At 42.4% G+C, this 16,773-nt stretch overlaps 1 protein-coding gene across 1 annotated transcript; it reads right to left on the bottom strand.

Annotated features, from left to right (window-relative positions):
* Positions 1-183: 183 nt before the first annotated feature.
* Positions 184-2,294, bottom strand: LOC120564805 (mas-related G-protein coupled receptor member X4-like). The gene is made up of 2 exons (XM_039810070.1): positions 2,289-2,294; positions 184-840 (listed from the first exon to the last, which is right to left on the bottom strand). Coding segments are annotated over exons 1-2 (519 nt in total). The 5' UTR covers positions 2,291-2,294; the 3' UTR covers positions 184-323.
* Positions 2,295-16,773: the final 14,479 nt, after the last annotated feature.

Genomic DNA, 16,773 nt, shown 5'->3' on the forward strand with positions numbered 1-16,773 from the left:
ACTCAAAAATCTAGTGCAGTAAGTTGCCTTGAAATTTTGAGTTTTCACAACATTTTCGTTTTTACAGTGTAATAAAAGCATATTTGATTTACATCTCTTGAAGCCATCACAGTGAAGAGCAAGTTGACCAAACATTCCCAGCAGCAGAACTCCCACAGCATATAAAGACAAGGCTTCCATGTATCTGCAGTTAGGTGTTTTATTGGAAATCATATCACTAGGTGACAGAATCTGTCTATTTTTCTGTATTTCTCCTTGTGTTTTCTCCTCTTTCTCTCCTTTCTCAGCCTACATGAAGCCGACTGTGGACATGTCGTCATGATTCATACTGGTATACTGATGACATCATTGCTTTCCATTCTGCAACAACACACAGAGGCCAAAAGCTTGTCTACGGCCCCTTTCTTCATGAAAATATACAGAACTAAGTCTGCAAGAGGACTCAACCTGAGAAACCCAATAGACAGGCCCCAAAGAGTTTCAATATGTGAGTTGTCTATTTTTAACCTGTTAAGCACTGTCAAAATGGTGTAGGGCAGGAACAGCAGCGTGTAAATTAGCAGCACCAGGACCAAAGTTCCTACAATTCGTCGTTTTTCGTCAGCTGGGACCGAGATGATAGCAGAAAGGGCTTTGAGGGTCCCAACCAGGAAGAATATGAGCAGTGGGAGTGGAAGGAAGAAAAAGACAATGTCGATGGTTTGCACAACATCAATACTACTGAAAAATACAGTGATAGGATAGAGAGCAGAAAGGGCCCAGGCCATGACACAGATCACCACAGAGGTCTTGATGGTTTGTCTGCAGCTGTACCACACTGGGAAGACGATGACCAAATACCTGTAATACAAGATATACAGCTTCAGAATTCTATAGCCATACAACGATCAGACACAGAAGTAGTTACACACATACTGGATAGTAGAGTTGTTCCGATACCGATACCAGTATCGGAAATGTCTCTCATACTGCCTAAATTGCTGGTACAAGTACGCAATACATTATGCAAGTATGCAAGTCAATGCACCGTTCTGGTACCACGTAATAAAAAATAATAAATCAACTTGGCCTGATAAAATGACTGTGCTAACGCAAAGAAGCACCAATGGTATGAAACGGTACACACTTTCTGTCTCCTAAATGGGCGTGCACTCGTATCAGAGTGTATTCAACATCATGCCGATGGATGAAAAGTTATATTATTTATAATTAATATTTTCTTTTTTGCTAACATTAGATATTAACACCGCTAAGTGTCATATTTAGCATTGCACAAGTAAGTTATCTGTGTTGCCAGATCTCACGATAACTAAGTGGTAGAATCACTCATAATTCGTGGGAGAGTGTAACGGAGTGTAGTCAAATATTACCAGACCTATCTCCACAGCGCTGTGTCAGCGATTAACAGAGTGTAATGTTAGTCAGAGGTAAGGCTAGCAAAATGTTTGCAATTAGTCAATTTACTCTACTTACAAAATCTCATCCAGTGTGATGTGTACAATATACAAAGCTTTAGATACGACAGGTGGCACTAGAGTTTCATTATTGTTTATACTGTTACTGTACTATTTAAATAATAAATGTATTTAATTTACTAAATTGTGGATGCACAGTTTTTTTTAAGTGTTATTTATTTGTAATTTCTTTATTTATGTTCTTTTTCATATGTGACTGTCAAACTAGAGATTAAAGGTCCAATATGTAATATTTGTACTGTAATAAATCCAAAAATGACACCAATGCCTCATCAGATATTAAGGGAAACATGTTAAGCTGAAATACTATCTTTTCTGACAACAATGCTAATGTCAGTATTTTTTCTTTTTGAAATTTACATTCCGTGACGGAATTTATGTTTATGTTTTGATCTGTGTGTGTGTGTTTTTTTGTGTGTGTGTGTGTGTGTGTGTGTGTGTGTGTGTGTGTGTGTGTGTGTTGTTATCAACGGCCCAGTTTGACAGCCAGGCCGGGTTGCCAGATATACCTGTAAAAACGTAAACCCAGCGCTGCAGCTGTAACGGTAGTACAGCCATAAAGCAGCACACAAACAACAGGATAAATGGAGATAGATTTTGTAACCCGACCTAAAAAACAGTTGCGTCGACCAGAGACGAAACGAACACCTGGTAAATATTGGAGATGTATTTGAAAGATGGAGACAGCTTAGATCCCAAAAGGACGCGAGAATTGGCTTATTTCCTCCTGAACAGGTAAGCATAGCTTCAGGCTAATTTATCACAGCTACTAGGGACGGGCATTTTATGTCATTTCAACATTTGTGTACACACATTGAATTATATAGCTAGAGTACCCGAGTTGGTTACTCGCAAAACAATTGAGACACAGCCAGTAAAGTGATCCCGACTGGCTCCTTGCTAACGCGCATGCTAACCCTCAAACGCGTTACCGGAGGACCAGGCAAACGGGCCATACCATGGCTGTTTACAACGTGTAGTTCCAACCCGGTCTCACGGCAGTTCGTGTAAATATCAACGTTATTCTGATACGTGTTCACGGAGACGTTTTTCTCGTTTTTTACGTGTAAATGTCACGTTATTTTCTCGGGGAAAGGACGCCGAATGTTGCTGTGTCGGAGTTAGATTTCAGAACAACTTTACATCAGTTTGGATGGAATGATTCGATTAGAGACACATTAACATGCTTGGTTAATTCGCGGCCAAACTCAAGTAGGTTAACACTGTATTACAAGCCGTTATTTTGCTAATTCTGAGGTATATATTAGGCTACTATATGCCATACCATATAGGTTACACAGAAGGAGAGACGATGACTGTAAATCATGAAGACCATGCATTCAAACTGAGTCATGCAGCCTACTACCACTTTTCTGTGAGTCGGTGGTAACAATTGTGTAGCCTAGCTATATCGACAATATTAGACCACGAGTTATCGTTACTGTTAAAACATATGTATCAGTCCCAATGTGTAGCTTAGTAGGTGGCTGTGGTGAAGTAGTAGTAGTCCATATGGCCGTAGATGTGAGGAAAGAAACGTGAAAACTACCATCGGGTATTTCCTCAACTAAGCCCAGGTAACCAGTTGTTTTAGATCAGCTCAAATCAAATTGTTACCTTGGTGATGACGTAGCTAATAGATAGGTGACTGGAAGCAGCTTCATTCAGAGCTTTGATAGCTCACTGTGTAGAGCTGCCGACTTAGGTGTCAACTATTATATTTATGCCACAAGATCGAAAACCGCGCCAACCCGAACTTGAATGATTATATTGTTTTTAGATCTTTTTTTTATTTTGTTGTAGGTGGCTGTGATGTGGCGATTACTTAGACAAACATTTTTGCGACAGTAGATCTGGGAAACGATTTGAAAATCGGCAGTAATATGTTTGTGATTATGTGACGAATCTGGTGACACAGGCGGACCACATCGGCAGCTGTTAGGTAAACACAACATACGGAAACCAGTTAGTGTAGAAACCAGCAGGGCTATAACACCGGGAGGCGGCCGATTCGTGTTGTCCGCCACGTAAAAACCGACAAAAACGTCTCCGTGAACACGTATCAATAGATTAAAATAACGTCACATTTACACGAACTGCCATGAGACCGGGCTGTTCAGTCGGCATGGTGGTGGTATTTTTAGCTGTTCCTATAGAGTTCGGGATCGTTTCGTCACGTCGCAATGCATTGTGGGAATCACTGTACGGAAGTAGAAGTTAGTAGGCAGTTGGTGGAATTGTACGTTGGTCATTTGAGAATTAGGTTTTATTTAGGTTATTTTAAGGAAATGGTTCAGTATTGCTGTATTGTGAACTGCTGCAATCGGTCTCACGATCGACAGGGCAAACGGCTGATAAATAATGTTAGTTTTCACCATTTTCCTACTTGAAAAAAACACAAGGAGACCTGGTGTCTGACATTACAAAGAGGCGTCGGATGGCTTGGATCGCCGCTGTTCGGAGGAAAACCATCACCTTTCATAATATTTCCAAGAACATGCTTGTCCGCTCACGGCACTTTCACAAAGGTAAGGTATTATTATCAAAGCTGGGGTCTTTTTTTTGCTTTGTGGTCAACTCCGTTAGCATCGCTGCTAATGCTAACGGCTAACTGATATTTTTATTACATGGTCAATAGATTTTCAGCTGCCAGAGTGAATTAGCTAGCTACATTTACATTTGATGTATTCATTTAGCAGTTAACTAAAGTTCTGCTGTTCAGAATAAAACATTAGCTAATTAAGTTGCTGTGTTTTGTGCGCAAGCATTAAATTAATATAAAAATAGTTATGTAGCTGTTAGCCAAATCAGCATATCAATTCTCAATTAGCAATGTCACCTCCTTTATTCATCTAGATTTTGGTGGCTAGACTAGGTTAGTGTAATACTGACAGGCTATGGCATAATTTGTACTTTACATTTTCTAGAAAGCATAAGCCAATAGACACACAAATGCAGTGGTAATTTCTAGCTATAGTCTCCTCTGCACTGGACCTTAAATGTTATTCTGTTGCTGAAGCTGTAGTTCTGTAGCTTAAATGTTAAAATGCTAAAATGCTTTATTATTAATAGCTTACATAGTATTATATAGCTGGAGCTCTGTAGTTTAATTGTTAATTGTTTAAAGTTATTATATTGTTATAACTCTTTGGATTTAAATATATCTGCCAAATGAAATACATGTAATATTAAATCACACAATTGCTGCAAGCTACATTACAGAAATTCTGTTTTTGTTGTTTTCAGGTAAGCCAGCATATGAAATGTTGCAGTGCAACCCTGACTGGGCAACCGTCTCTACACCTTGGTCATAAAGAGATCAGTGGAAATTCTGACAGATATCAGCGAGCGGATTCAACGGCAGCAAGCTGCAGTTGTGTCAACCTTTACCACACCTTCTGCCGCCACATCTGATAATGCTTGCTGTGTCACACCTGTTGACACAGCCGATGACCTACCTATTGACACACCGATGGCCGATGACACACCTCTCTGACTCTGGGGAACGACAAGAGTGCAGCTTTGTGGGCAGAGGCAAGCTGAGATCAACCGTTTGCTAGAGGAGAACAGGCAACTGAAGGAAGAGAGCTCCAAGAAGAATTTTGATGAGAGCTTCTTTCGAAGGCAATGAAATGAAGGTGAAATACTACACTGGTCTGCCTTGCTTCGCTGTTTTGATGGGTGTGCTGGCACAGCGCCTTTCCATGCCTACAGACAGGTCGAAAACTTTCACCTTTTCAGATGGTCCTTTTAACTTTGATGCGGCTGAGGCTGAACCTTCCAATTCAACATGTAGCACATCTATTTGGCTTAGACAGGAAGACAGTCTCAGTTACTTTCAGAGAGACCATAGCAGTAATGTTTTCACATCTCAGGCCACTGGTGCACTGGCCAGAGAGGCATTGTCCGCAGGTACCATGCCACATAAGTTTGTGGAGGCTTTGGGGATCGTGTAGCAGTTATTGTAGACTGTTTCGAGATTGGCATAGAGAGGGCATCCAATCTTAAAGCGGAGGGCACAAACATTTTCCCACTACAAGCACAAAACATTACGAAATACCTAATTGGCATTACACCACAGGGAGCAATATCTTTCATTTCAAAAGGGTGGGGTGGTCGCGTGAGTGACAAACAAGTGACAGAGGACTGTGGTATTCTTAATCATCTGCTCCCCTGGAGACTTGGTGCTGGCGGATCGTGGGTTTGACATCAGGGACAGTGTTGGACTGATGTGTGCTGAAGTGAAAACGCCCGCTTCACAGGGCGCCGCTGTCAGTTGGGAACGAAGGATGTGGAAGACACCAGGAAGATAGCGCCACCTAAGGGTTCATGTGGAGAGGGTAATTGGTTGTGTTCGCGGAAAGTACAGCATATTGAACCAATACAATTCCACTAAGCATGGTGGTTTCCTGTGAAGGCGAAAACATGGTCTTACTAGACAAAATTGTGTGTGTGTGCTGTGCTCTGACTAATATGTGCCGTGAGTGTTGTTATGAAACCAACCATAATGTTACAAGAAAGCTGAACTATTATTACGGTCATTATCGTTATATTGCTGTATGAAGACTGCTGTTCATATTGTTGTGAGAAGTTTGGTGAATATATTGTGGCAGTTGTTGAAATAATAAGAAAAGGCTGATAAAGTTGCCAAATGTGTTTTAAATGAAGTCCGTTACTAAGGGTGAGTAACTGAAGTGTTTGCTTCATTTACACAAAAATTCACAGTAACAATATATTGTGCAACATGAAATTGATGTATACATACACTTACCTAAAGGATTATTAGGAAAACCGTTCCAATACCGTGTTTGACCCTATCCTATTAATATGGGCCAACATTTTCTAAAGAATGCTTCCTTGTTGAATCAATGACACAAAGAATTAAGACAGTTCTGAAAGCGAAAGGGATCCCCCCACACACTATTACACCCCCACCACCACCAGCCTGCCCAGTGGTAACAAGGCACGACGGATCCATGTTCTCTGATTCTGTTTATGCCAAATTCTGACTCTACCATCTGAATGTCTCAACAGAAATCAAGACTCATCAGACCAGACAACATTTTTACAGACTTCAGCTTTCCAATTTTGGTGAGCTCGCGCAAATTGTAGCCTCATGTTCCTATTTTTAGTGGAGATGAGTGGTACCCGGTGGGGTCTTCTGCTGGTGTAGCCCATCCGCCTCAAAGTTGTGCGTGTTGTGGCTTCACAAATGCTTTACTGCAGACCTCGGTTGTAACGAGTGGTTATTTGAGTCAGCTGGAATGAGTCGGCCCATTCTCCTCTGACCTCTAGCATTAACAAGGCATTTTTGCCCCCCAGGACTGCAGCATACTGGATGTTTTTCCTTTTCAGAACATTCTTTGTAAACCCTAGAAATGGTTATGCTGCGAAAATCCCAGTAACTGAGCAGATTGTGAAATACTCAGACCAGTCCGTCTGGCACCAACAACCATGCCACGCTCAAACTAGCTTAGATCCCCTTCCTTTCCCATTCTGACATTCAGTTTGGAGTTCAGGAGATTGGCTAGACTTGGACCACACCCCTAAATGCATTGAAGCAGCTGCCATGTGATTGGTTGATTAGATAATTGCATTAATGCGAAATTTAACAGGTTTTCCTAATAATCCTTAAGGTGAGTATACACAATAATAACATATGTACAGAACATGGAGAAGTGAACAATATGAAGAAGTGCAGAACATGTAAGGAAAAAGTAAAAAATAAATAACATTAAATCGAAATAAATAAAATTTCATTTGAAAGTATGAAAAATATAAGTATTTTTTTCATAAGGAGCTTCTGTGGCTGTAACATATGTGTTTGCTTCACCTGGGTTTTGACAGAGAAGGGTTGAGCCTGGGAGCCGAACACTTTCTGTTGAACGCCACAATAACACTTATTTCAACTCACAAGCTAACTTTACATTTTGTAACTGCAGTACTAGTTGTATGTTACATGTGGAGGAATAATTCATTGCAATACAATGTCGAGCGTGTCACAGTGTGTTTATGTATCTGGGTTTGGTCCCTCGCCGCAGCACTTTGTTGGACTGCTTACAGCGGAACACCTACCAACACACAATAGTGCCTAAATATGTCAGCCTGTCTGTGTGCAGGTAGCACAGAGCCACGGTTTGCTGGCTGAAGGTGCCTCACTAAGCCCCACACATCGGAGATGGAACCACTGAATTACACAGTTCTCATTGTCACATGCTACCATGTCATCCAGTCCTTCAGGACCACTACAGAGGCACCATGTTTTGGTTTTGGTGCGAGATGTCTGTGAGACTTCTGTTAAAGGCTTGGCATGCAGTGTTGTGGAGGCTGCCCTTGTGTAATGGTGAGCCACAAGCTCCGGCAGAGACACTTTAAGAAAGAACTCCCGTGCTTTAGCTAAACACATGCTCCAAAAGTCCACATCAGGTAAAATTCTAACAACAACACAGTCTATCACAGTCCACACTACAAAGTCACAGAACTTTGACTCAGTCACAAAGATTTTTGTGTTTGCATTGGCTGTAGTATTGATGTGTCTCTCTTCGCCAATTTTACCATCAGTTACCTGGAGGTAGAAATGCATGTCATCTGCACAGGCTTTTAGGATGTGGGTGTTGCAGTGCTTAAAAGTGCACTTGACTTCGAGACAGCCTTTTCCACAACAAGTGCAGTGGATGAGCCCATCAGGTGAGGCCCCAACTTCTGGAAAGGATGGATTTAATATTAACCCACATTGCTCCACCTTCAGGTTTTCATGCTGCAGTGCCATAACAGTGACATAGGCCTGCCTTGCCTCTTCCTCATGTTCTATTCCCCATCTGATGGCAGCTGTTGTGGCCGATTTATTTGGGTAGCAGACCTTCCTCACAGTGGAGATGGCAGGTTTGGTAACACTGGTGGACACAATGGCATGGATGTTTGATGCGGTTATCCTACCTGCTCTCAGGGCATACCAGGCCGGGTGATAGGCATTGCTGTTTTGTTTCGGCTTCCACCAGAGCTGCCTGTGCTTCATTTACCGCAGTCATGTCTGCGAGGCCCTCTACAGTGCTGTTGGAGGAGAGACAACTCACATCCATACTTGCCTGTATCATGAAGCTGCAGCAAGGACTTTGGCAGAATGCGGGGGGACAGGGTCTGTATAATGTTGATAATAGTCCTCCATCCCCCGTCAGACAAACAGCCTTGCTGTGTGTGTGCAAAATTCTCAAAAGAGGTGACAGGTCAGAAAGTGTGGGGTTGTGTTCACATGAATTCATACTACCAGCACGGGTACGAATACCCAGCCTCGCCTTTTTCTCCACTGATGCCCGGTCCAGTTCTTTCCGTTGAGCAGCACCAGAGGAGAAATCAATTTTGTGGGCCACCTCTGCTCGAACCTTGTCCACATTAGAGGGCATCATCCAGTACGCTGGAACATCTGTAACTGTCTTGGTCCCCTGTATCCTCACTGCTGCCTCGATTTTAAACAGCAAAGCCCCAACATGGGTGCAAGACTCAGCAATGCCAGCCATGCATGTGCAATGCCCATTGTCGACCTTGCCACAGGAGCTGAGGATAACCCATGGCTGAAGTGGAGGTTCATTCAGCCGCTGGGAGTGCATAACCTAAAAACAAACGATGCAGTGCATTCGATAAGAGTGAGAGGAAATGTCTCCTCCAGATGTTGCACAATTACAGCACACAAGAGTGGCTACAAGGGTGGATGGGGTGATGACACAACTGCTGCCACTCCCTAATTTTAATTAATTAATTTAGATGATGCTTTTCCAAAGCCATTCACAAAATTCAAGCTACAATGCAGAGACCAGTGCGCCAGGCTGTCTTGCACACCGGATCGGACTGAAATATTTAGGCACTGTTGTGTGTGACAAAAGCTTTTTTCTGCACAAATAAATACAGACATTTGCAATAACATTTTACATTATTAGTTTGTTATTAAAATATCACTTTAAATTAGTTCACGCCGCCGTCCACCATTCAGGCGAGTTCGACGTCACAACCTGAACGATATTGAAATAGGAAGTGAGGCGTCTTGTTTTGGTGAACGGTGGGTTGTGTTATATACTGTCTATGGTTGTGTCTGAGGTGAATGTTCGTCTATATTATTCAGTATTACAGAACTACCTGACGAAATCAATGGATTATTGCACGTATGATAGGTAAGTAATTACTCCTGAAGTGTAACAAACCCGCATAGACAAACTATCGTGCTTCATGGCTCACAGAATCTGACAAGTGTGCGTGTGTTTGTGTCACCACTGATGCTTAACATTACCTTAGAGCGAACGATTGTTTTTCTACGTTTACTTTGAAGATCTGCAGATCTTGCACCCATCCATTTGTGAACTGAAGGTGAGCCTCCAGTGATTTGAAGTTTTAAATTGATCGGAGGTGTAAGCGCTCACCCACAGACCAGGTAGGAGAAAATATCAGGGAAGCTGAGGCTTGGTAAACTTTCATAATTATTACACCATACGTTATGTTCATAGGGTCGATTCCGCCTATGTGCTCAATTTTTTAAGTAGCGTTTTTGCTTCACTATTAAGTTTGTCACTATACGGTATAGCCAACTTTTTTGTCACGGTCCATAACTCTTTCTCGGTGCCGGTGGAGACCGGCCGGCTACGCTATTACCTATTCCCAACCGTTCCAAACCGGGCGTTTTGCGTGCCTCTAAAATGGCGCGCTACCAACAATGCACCGTTCCATAACGCCTACGAACTCTATAGTAATTCTAAGCCGAGGAAGTGTGCCTGACTGGCGTGTGGAGAGGACGGTGAGGCTGTTGTGTTTTTAGCGGTTCATACTGTAATTTTAAGGCGAAAAAGTGTGTCTGTCAGTTGGTTACAGAGCTCCGCGTGAGCACGGGCTTTTATGACTGTCAATATAGCCAGCATCTAACGTTAGCTACTCCGCTGTGCTGTGGAGTAATGTCTGGCTATGTGAGACTAGCATCTACCGTTAGCTACTCCGCTGTGCTGTGGAGTAATGTCTGGCTATGTGAGAAAAGCGTCTAGCAACATTGTTGTGAATGCTGCGGTCTCAGCCTGGCAACCTCCGTGAACTTCGAGTCTGGGCAGGAGGGGGCGGGGGAAACGACTCTCCAGTATTTTGAATTGGTAGTGCAGTAACTATTTTAACCGCTAGCTGCCAGTATTACATACAATATTACATATTGCACCTTTTAAAAGAAATTTCTATGGCATTAATTATATGTATGTATTTGTTCATGTTTTCATATTATGTTCACTTCACATCCATACAGGGCTAGTAGAATACAGCTGTTAAAATTTTTTTTTATATTGTTTTGTTTTTAATGCATTGGTATCGGATCTGTACCCATTATCGACTGATGTATAAGTTCTGGTATCGGAATCAGTATCTGGACGGTAAAAACTGTATTGGAACATCTTAACTGAATTTAAATACCTTTCCAGAGCGATGCCCACCATGAAGCCAACACTAGCTGCCGAACTATAGAGGTAAATATACAGTGCCTTGCGAAAGTATTCGGCCCCCTTGAACTTTTCGACCTTTTGCCACATTTCAGGCCTCAAACATGAAGATATAAAACTGTAATTTTTTGTGAAGAATCAACAACAAGTGGGACACAATCATGAAGTGGAACGAAATTTATTGGATATTTCAAACCTTTTAAACAAATAAAAACTGGAAATATTGGGCGTGCAAAATTATTCAGCCCCCTTAAGTTAATACTTTGTAGCGCCACCTTTTGCGCGATTACAGCTGTAAGTCGCTGGGGTATGTCTCTATCAGTTTTGCACATCGGAGACTGACATTTTTGCCCATTCCTCCTTGCAAAACAGCTCGAGCTCAGTGAGGTTGGATGGAGAGCGTTTGTGAACAGCAGTTTTCAGTTCTTTCCACAGATTCTGATTGGATTCAGGTCTGGACTTTGACTTGGCCATTCTAACACCTGGATATGTTTATTTGTGAACCATTCCATTGTAGATTTTGCTTTATGTTTTGGATCATTGTCTTGTTGGAAGACAAATCTCCGTCCCAGTCTCAGGTCTTTTGCAGACTCCATCAGGTTTTCTTCCAGAATGGTCCTGTATTTGGCTCCATCCATCTTCCCATCAATTTTAACCATCTTCCCTGTCCCTGCTGAAGAAAAGCAGGCCCAAACCATGATGCTGCCACCACCATGTTTGACAGTGGGGATGGTGTGTTCAGGGTGATGAGCTGTGTTGCTTTACGCCAAACATAACGTTTTGCATTGTTGCCAAAAGTTCGATTTTGGTTTCATCTGACCACAGCACCTTCTTCCACATGTTTGGTGTGTCTCCCAGGTGGCTTTTTGGCAAACTTTAAACGCACACTTTTATGGATATCTTTAAGAAATGGCTTTCTTCTTGCCACTCTTCCATAAAGGCCAGATTTGTGCAGTATACGACTGATTGTTGTCCTATGGACAGAGTCTCCCACCTCAGCTGTAGATCTCTGCAGTTCATCCAGAGTGATCATGGGCCTCTTGGCTGCATCTCTGATCAGTCTTCTCATTGTATGAGCTGAAAGTTTAGAGGGACGGCCGGGTCTTCGTAGATTTGTATTGGTCTGATACTCCTTCCATTTCAATATTATCGCTTGCACAGTGCTCCTTGGGATGTTTAAAGCTTGGGAAATCTTTTGTATCCAAATCCGGCTTTAAACTTCTCCACAACAGTATCTCGGACCTGCCTGGTGTGTTCCTTGTTCTTCATGATGCTCTCTGCGCTTTACACGGACCTCTGAGACTATCACAGAGCAGGTGCATTTATACGGAGACTTGATTACACACAGCTGGATTCTATTTATCATCATTAGTCATTTAGGTCAACATTGGATCATTCCGAGATCCTCACTGAACTTCTGGAGAGAGTTTGCTGCACTGAAAGTAAAAGGGGCTGAATAATTTTGCACGCACTTTTTCAGTTTTTATTTGTTAAAAAGTTTGAAATAGCCAATGAATTTCGTTCCACTTCATAATTGGGACCCACTTGTTGTTTGATTCTTCACAAAAAATTACAGTTTTATATCTTTATGTTTGAGGCCTGAAATGTGGCAAAAGGTCGAAACGTTCAAGGGGGCCGAATACTTTCGCAAGGCACTGTAGTAGAATTTATCATCTATCTCCTGGTTCTCAGGTTTTGCCACTTCAATGATCATGTAGCAGAACTGAAGGAGGTTGGAAATGAGAAGGTTGATGACGTAGATCGGAGCAACATGATCATTTCGCACCTGGTGGCAAAAACAATGGTCAAAGTAAAGAAAGCAGTTGTAAACATGTTCTGAACTTCACCTTTTCCCAAATATGGGAGGTGCAGTCCAAACTTACTACCTTAAAGGTACAATATATTCACTATATTAAAATCAAAAACTGACCACAATATGTCACCATCTATTTCTGGGACATGCTAAGTTGAAATACTATCTTCTCTGACAGCAATGATAAAGCCAGTATTTTCTCCTTTGAAATTTTGACAGAAATGAAACGCAAACACGCAAAAACAACGTGCTGCAGCCGTGGTACAAGCAACCAAAAGAAAGGAGATGGATTAATTCTACTCAACCTAAAAAAAACATCTTCCCAAACAGTTGCATGACCAGAGATGTGGTAAAACACAAGTAAATATTGGAGATGCATTTAAAAGATGGAAACAGCTTAGAGTAATTTCAGAAAGGCAACTATAGTAATGTGTTGAAAGCCTGAGAATAAAAATGTGTTTTTAGACTGGATTTAAAAACAGACAGTGTAGGAGCCAGTCTGATATGGAGAGGCAATTGATTCCAGAGTTTAGGGGCTACTACTGCAAAGGCACAGTCTCCCCTGTTGTTCAGCCTTGTTCTTGGGACCACAAGGAGCAACTGGTCAGCTGACCTGAGTGACCTTGGGGGGGACATATGGTTTCAATAAGTCGGAGAGATAGGTTGGAGCTAGCCCAGTAAGTGCTTTGTACATAAACAAAAGTATCTTGAAATCAATTCTGAAACGTACAGGGAGCCAGTGAAGGAAGGCCAGTACAGGGATGATGTGATCTCGCCTACGTGTTTCTGTTAAAAGATGAACTGCAGCGTTCTGGACCAACTGTAAGCGTGACAGAGAAGCCTGGTTTACACCAACATAAATAGCATTACAGTAGTCAAGTCTGGTCGAAATAAAAGCATGTATAACCCTTTCAAAATCACTAAACGATAAAATGGGCTTGACCTTAGATAAAAGCCTCAATTGAAAAAAGCTTGATTTTATTACAGAATTTATCTGCTTGTCCAATTTAAAATAGCTATGCATTATCACACCCACATGTTTAACAGTAGACCTCATATATGGTCCGAGGGACCACAGGTCCATATGAATGGCATTACGTTCACCACCTGGTTCAAATATTTGGACTTCAGTTTTGCTTTCATTAAAGCTTATGACATTTAATACCATTCACGCTTTAATGTCCTTGAGACATTTCAACAGTGGCTTTAAGGAGTTTGCATCTTTCCTTTTCAAAGGCAGGTAGATTTGAGTGTCGGCCAGCGTACAGATGGAATAAAATGCCATGCTTTTTTAGGATGGACCCTAAGGGGAGCATATAAATGGAAAAGAGGATTGGCCTGAGAGTAGAAACTTGAGGGACTCCACAAGAAAGAGGCGCTGGGAAGGATGCAGAGTCACCAATGCTGACAGAAAAACAACTGTCAGACAAGTTGGATATTAACCATTCCAGGACAGTACCTTTAATGCCAACACAGAGCTCGAGTGAATAGGATATTGTGGTTAATTGTATCGAAAGCTGCCGAAAGATCTAGGAGAAGGCTAGAGTGGAGTCACACCCGTAAACTGCGTTGGTCCAATCAGCTTCATGTACATTTTAATAATTGGAGTAAAGTATTCTTGTATATTTATATATCAACACTTCATCCCCCTGACACCTGAGGCCTGTACTACAAATCAAGATCAACATGCCCTGGATTTCTTTCAGTTACCCGGCTTCACCTAACCTAACACCCGTGGTCCCACATAAACTGTGTCACGACGGTGGTTATCAACTAGTTCAATCAACTCAGGGTTTCCCAATCCAGCGGCAAAAGAGGCAGTGTTTGCACAGCATGACCAAGTGCAAACATCTACCAGAGCCGCATATTTTATATAAGAAGAGCAAACTATAATTCTACATAAATATGAAGAACACATACACACTTTTACAGGCAAAAAGCAATATAGTTCCTATTTCCTAAAACACTAAAGAAAGCTGGCAAAAAAATAGCCGACGCTGTAGATGCGTGAATCACAATGCTTATTAATATCACTTCCCCATCAGTCAGGCACAAGAACTGACCATAATTACACTTGTGCTTTCCATAAACTGCTGTTGTTTTAGCCTATTAGATTATCAGTTGCAACCCTGGCAGTGGTAAGCGATCATGGGAGCAAATCAAAAATATAAAAACATAATTCATACATTCATACATTGGCAACACACGGCTCAAGAAGCTGACGAATAGCCTATACGTAATTCCCTCTGCTGAAAATCTTTATATTTCATAAAAATACCCATCAGGGAATGTTAACGGGGTTGTGGGTCTCTAAATTTTTTGACTTTTCTGAGTAACTTTTTCTCTCTCTTTTTTTTTTTTTTTTTTTTTTTTTTTTTTTTTTCTAATCTCTCTCTCTCTCTCTCTCTCTCTCTCTCTCTCTCTCTCTCTCTCTCTCTCTCTCTGCCCACCGAGCTCCGGATCACAATATGTTTTTCCCCACTATGGCCACGCCAAGACCTGCCCTTCAATAGCATTCATACCCTACTATTGGCCAGGTGTCCATGCTTACATGTACAAGTCCTATCCCCTGACCAATATCCTAACCCTAACCTTAACCACTTGAGGTGAAATGCCTAACCCCAACCAATTGAGCTGCTTCGTAGGGAGGGTCTTGGCGTGGCCATAGTGGGATTCGTAATTTTGCCTCCGGATCTTCTAAGAACGGTGATGCCGTTATCAATCGAGTATTGATTGGTCAGTAGGCGGTACTTTTACACCGGTCGATCTCTAATCTCCAACATAACCATAATGCTCCCGAACGGATTAGGTGTTCAGCATAAGATACCACAGTGATTGAACCCGATAATAACTGATCCACAGTCGTGATACAGAAAACCAAGGGTTGAACCTGAAATTACCTCATTAATGCCAAATCTTGCTTCGTAGTAGAGCCCTACGCGGGTCTGTTTTCTTCATCCCACTCCCGCCAAATTTCTGACCATTGCCGCCTGCATCCGCAACGTGTATGGTACACTCCTGCCCGCTCTCATAATGTGTATATCCACTCCTGCCCGCACCCGCAAAAATCGGAGAATTTATGCCCGCACAATAATAGAGATGCATTGATTGATCTTGTGTCTTCTCCCATCCTGCATGAGAAACACGTAATTTTATAGGCTAAAAGGGAGAAGATGCAGGGAAAGAAGGTAGGTGCTTGCTGCTGTGAGAGGGGGAGGAAGGAGCAGAGGATGAGGAGGGGCGGGCGGACGGTGGACAAAGCCTCGGAGCTCCCACGTCCTGGGAGGCTCAGACACGCTGCTGGTGTCTGCTCATAGATATACATTATATACTCAGTCAGTATATATGTATATCTGTGGTGTCTGCTGGCCAGTACAGCACGATCCGGTTGGGGAGAGTTCTAGCCCGACCAGGCACCTCTCTTTAACCTGCCTCTCTTAGTTATGCTATTATAATTCTAGACTGCCGGGGAAGTTCCTTCCTTCCTATGACACACTGAGCTGCTCTCTCATCTCTACTTTTTTCCTTTTGTATGCATCCTGTCCCAGAAATGCTTGTTACTAACCTAGCTCTGGGGAGTTTACTCCCCGGAGTCCTTATGTCCTTATGCGGCCGGGAATTTGCAGAGAATCGCAGAGCATAGCAAATTCCCGGCCGCGTCCTGCTGCGTCCTGCTGCGTCCGCCGCATCCACCCATGCTCTGCAGCGCCACATCACATCCCGCAACGTCCTGCTGTGATGTTCATATGCACAGAGTAGTCAGGATCTGGTATAGGAGACTGCACTACTCAGTATGACACGATGTGCCCTGCTATGACATGAACTTCCACGATGACCTTCAAAGTCACTGTTCCATTATCTTTAATGTGACTATTATTTGCCACTGTTCATCACACCCCCAACCGGCCCCGTCAGACACCGCCTACCAAGAGTCTGGGTCTGCCGAGGTTTCTTCCTAAAAGGGAGTTTTTCCTCGCCACTGTCGCAATAACCACTGCTAATGCTTGCTCTTGAGGGAATTACTGTA

Source organism: Perca fluviatilis, chromosome 8, assembly GCF_010015445.1.
Source record: "Perca fluviatilis chromosome 8, GENO_Pfluv_1.0, whole genome shotgun sequence".
NCBI lineage: Eukaryota > Metazoa > Chordata > Actinopteri > Perciformes > Percidae > Perca > Perca fluviatilis.